The sequence below is a fragment of the Nannobrachium achirus genome, assembly GCF_963921795.1.
Source record: "Nannobrachium achirus genome assembly, chromosome: 6".
Taxonomy (NCBI): Eukaryota; Metazoa; Chordata; class Actinopteri; order Myctophiformes; family Myctophidae; genus Nannobrachium; species Nannobrachium achirus.
In genome coordinates, this window is record NC_137815.1 from 48,240,496 (window position 1) to 48,244,680 (window position 4,185).

Consider the following 4,185-nt stretch of genomic DNA (forward strand, 5'->3'; position numbering starts at 1 on the left):
CTGCATGGAGGTGATTGATGGACTTGAACACAGGCTCCAGGTACATCTTAGTAGCCTGATCTCAGACTCAGCTCACGCTTTAGTCTGAAACTGTGCTCTATTCTAAGCGATTTACAGGGAGGGACTTTTTTGCGAGCGTGCGCGAGTGATCGACACGCACGGTGGACGCGACGCACGGTCGCGGACTGTGTGTGTGTGATTGTGTGTGTGTCTCTGTCTGTGCCAGTGACAGAACTGCGACCAGAAACATGTAATCAACATAAACAGCTTGGTGAACTCAGCGCGTGCGTGTGTGTGTGTGTGCCTTCCTCAGCCTGCCTGTGTGTGAACTTCGTTTGAATCGTTTCAACTGCTGCGCGGATTGGATATTCGTTAGACCCACCCCCCACCCCCCGCGCTCATTGGAGCAGCCGAAAATAAAAAGTGATTCCTGTACTCAGCTCCAGACCAGAGAAAGAGTCCACTCTGAGAGTGGGCGGGGTCTCTGGTCTGGAAGCAGGCTAACATCTTAGAGGACGAGGACCGGCAGTAGTGCGAGGGAACTTTTGGAAGGTCCAGAAGGAAGGTCTTCAAGAAGTCAGACTCCTCTTTCCTTACCCTCACCCGCTTCTGCTTATCTTCCTCAGTAGGGCTTTTCCCTCTTCTTCCTACCCACTTCAAAAAAGACCACTGCTTCAAGCCTAGGGTTGACAGGAACATGCGTTGGCACACTCCGAGTCTCCTGCCATCTACGACAAGGTGACAGAAAATGGATGCCGACCTCCTGGATTTCTCTGCTCCTGTCCTCCGTCGCTTTACACTGCTCACCTCTACCAATGATGCAACATAAATCTTCCTCTCCTCTCTCAGTCTAATTTCTCCCAGAAGTACTTGAAGATCTCTTCTCGCTTCGACTCTTCCACTTCTCTGCAGTGCAGTTTACTGGACCTGTGGCCGGCTGCAGACTGACATGACACACCCATTTTTCTTCCCTCCTTTAACACTGACTCTCTATTCTTCCTAGGCCAGATATGACTGGCCTATCATTCTACGCCTCTTCTGGATGTTGTTCTTCCAGCCCTCTGGATTTCTCCTCTTCCTACAGAGACCAGCATCAACACCTGAGGAGTCTTCTTCCACCTCAAGTCCTATATTGTGTCACAAAAAGAGAGAAAATGTGTCATTCAGACCATTAGTGTGCGAGTCTCTCTGTGTGTATCTGTGCAGCCCCTTGCGTGCACATCTGTGTGGGTATGTACATGTGTACTGTATGGATGTGTAGTTGAAAGAAAAGAGTTAAATAGCAAACATGCACCATGCAAGATACTACATTACACACATGTGCATCAATGTGTCCATATTAATAATGACAACAACACCTTCATTTCCAGATTCCGATTCACCAGGAGAATCACCATGTTGGTCACGTTCAGGTGTCCAGTTTCGATCAAGCGGATCTGGGAAAGAAAGAGGAACAAACAGAATGCACACGTTGACATAATTCAGTGTTGCTAGGACTTTGCATTCTTTGCTCTGGCTGACTTAAGCCTGGTTGTACACAAACCTTCTTCGTCCCCACTTGTGTCGTCATCCTCAACTCCTTCAGAATCTTCATCCTCCACATTTGAGTCCGGCTCAACTCTGTCTGCACCTAAAGAACAGAAAAGAAATATGAGATGTTCTCACATTAAGTGTGAGGCGCTTTCTGGTCATGTACAGTATGATTCTGAAGGAAAAAAATGAAAATGCAACATTCAGCAGTCACTATTTGTGTTTATTACAGTGATTATTAATAATAATACCTTCATATCCAGATTCAGCAGCACCAGAAGAATCACCATGTTGGTCACGTTTAGATGTTAGGGTTAGTGGTCGAGTGGATCTGGGAAAGAAAGAAACAAAATGAATGCAATGTTAACACACCTGCAATTCAGTGTCAGGCTTTGCTCTGGCCAATAGCCTCGGTTCCCTGGCACTTGTTAGTTTTACACCAACCTTCTTCTTCCCCACTTAAGTAGTCATCCTCAATTCCTTCTTCGCCTCCCTCATTTGAGTGAGGCGCAACAACTTCTGCTGCAGAAAAAGAGAAGAGACTGAATGTCAAATAGAAAACATGCAGCATTGACAATAATGCAAAGTGTCACATGTGTGCGTCATGTTTTTGTATGAAAGACTCTATACAGCTATTAATATTACCTTCATATCCAGATTCAGCAGCACCAGGATTATCCAACTCTAATTTAAGGTTCCATGATGAATCAAACCCTCTGGTAAAAACATAAGAGGAACACAATGTACAGTGAATGCAAAGTAGAAATTACATTGCCAAGATGTTGCATCCTTTGCCCTTAATCTGTTTTACCACAAACCTTACTTCTCTCTCAGTGGGTGTGTGTGCGTGCGACAAAGACAAACCTTCAATCTCCTCAATTGATGAGTCCTCCACAACTGCTTCTCCTGCTGCTTCTCCTGCTGAAAGGGGAAAAAGGTCACACAAATTAATGAAATGGCTACTTTTTAAGATTGTGATACTACAGCAGATACTGATTAACAATTTGTGTTAAGGTAATAATACTATGTTTGAAACTAGTACAGCAACAATTCAAAATGGGTACTTCGTGCATGTTTAGGGATTTGTAACTAGGACAGCAGGTACAATACAAAACCACACATATGTGTTTCTATGCACTATAATTCATAACACACCACACCACATACCTTCACTCCCAGATTGAATCAAAACAGCTGACCCAGCACTGGCAGCATGAACTTGGTCACAATCAAGTGCATCTTGGAAATATACAGATTATCATTAGAACACTGAATACAGCAGCTAATTATTGTAATTCATGATTAAAACACTTTGATTTCCAAATTAATCACACAAGTTGCACCACAGCCAGAATCACTACACACATCATTAAACTGAGCTGACTTATTCCTATTTTTCTTTCTATTTTTTTTTATCCCACAAACCTTCTTCGCTGCTTTTACTGCTCTCTAGTACAGTCTCTGCCTCGTCATGTCTGCCCCTGACATACTTGACGCTAACCAAAGCACACAGCTCCTCCATAGAATACATCATCCTGAAATGTTATACTGAAAATAAAAGGAGAATACAGGGTTAAAATCAAGGGTAACACAATGGTGTAAAGAAATTAAGTACATTTTCTTAAGTACTGTACTTGAGTACAATATTGAGGTATTTGTACTTGACTAGAGTATTATCAATTTCCAATACTTTTAATCCACTATATCTCAGATCCAAATATTTTACTTTTACTCCACTACAAGCTGAATTATTTCCAATTTCCAATACTTGTACTCCTCTATATCACAGATCAAAATTATTGTACTTTAATACACAACAAGCTGAGTGCCTTTGGAGTACTTTTACTCCAATGCAAGCTCACAGTGCGACTCATTGTGAGCATGTAGATCTGCCATTTTCAAAATATTTGAAATGGGACATTCTGCATAGAGTACTTTTACTTTTGGCACTTTAAGTACATTTTGATGCCAACACTTTAGCCATTTTATCAAGTACATTTTGAATTCCAGACTTTTACTTGTAAAAGAGTATTTCTACATTACATTATTGATATTTGTACTTAAAGTAAAAACATTTGAGTACTTTTACCACACGTAATGGTACGTTTTTGTCCAGATGGAACCAAATGGACCCTTTATGGACCCGTTAAGGGTCCATTTGGTTCCATTGACACTCTATAGACGTTGTTGTGCTGGCAGCTTAATGTAATGGTACGTTTGTGTCCAGATGGAACCAAATGGACCCTTTATGGACCCGTAATGATGTAGTAGCCTATTATAGACGGAGCTAAGATGCTAATGAGGCTAGCGTTAATATTAAACTTTCTTTACATCAAATAAAGACCCCGGACTAAACCCTAAAAGACACTACTGCTAAGCACATTTAACAAACGTTTTAATAGATAGATTGCTGTATTTTATGATAATAATAGCGACGTTATCTTACCTTTCTCTGTCTGTCGGCTCTGCTGTGAAGACTGTAGCATAGTTACATACGTTTACATTTTATAAATAAAAACCGATGACAACACTAACAAAAAAAATGAACGGTAAAAAGATGAAGCATCCAAATAAAACGTATTTTGACAAGTGATAAAAGTAGAAAAAAGTGAAAAGAAAGCATTTTTATCTAACGAAGACGACAACAACACAACA

The 4,185-nt window shown here is 41.2% G+C and overlaps 1 protein-coding gene across 2 annotated transcripts; it reads right to left on the reverse strand.

Annotated features, from left to right (window-relative positions):
* Window positions 1-401: 401 nt before the first annotated feature.
* Window positions 402-4,185, reverse strand: LOC308287824 (uncharacterized protein). 2 transcript variants are annotated; one of them, XM_080729115.1, is made up of 10 exons: window positions 3,977-4,185; window positions 2,956-3,078; window positions 2,698-2,769; window positions 2,395-2,451; window positions 2,176-2,246; window positions 1,975-2,052; window positions 1,782-1,861; window positions 1,544-1,630; window positions 1,359-1,436; window positions 402-1,127 (listed from the first exon to the last, which is right to left on the reverse strand). In XM_080729115.1, exons 7-10 carry the CDS (start codon window positions 1,818-1,820, stop codon window positions 1,023-1,025), a joined length of 309 nt encoding a protein of 102 aa, XP_080585241.1. In that variant the 5' UTR covers window positions 1,821-1,861; window positions 1,975-2,052; window positions 2,176-2,246; window positions 2,395-2,451; window positions 2,698-2,769; window positions 2,956-3,078; window positions 3,977-4,185; the 3' UTR covers window positions 402-1,022. The 2 variants fall into 2 exon arrangements, with proteins under 2 accessions (XP_080585241.1, XP_080585242.1); XM_080729116.1 differs by having other exon boundaries at window positions 1,782-2,052.

Coding starts and splice junctions, on each gene's coding strand:
- LOC308287824 (XM_080729115.1), bottom strand. CDS start 1,820: ATGGTGATTCTTCTGGTGCTGCTGAATCTGGATATGAAG. Junction 1,631..1,781: donor TGCTGAATCTGGATATGAAG/GTATTATTATTA, acceptor TCTGTTCTTTAG/GTGCAGACAGAGTTGAGCCG. Junction 1,128..1,358: donor ATCGGAATCTGGAAATGAAG/GTGTTGTTGTCA, acceptor GACACAATATAG/GACTTGAGGTGGAAGAAGAC.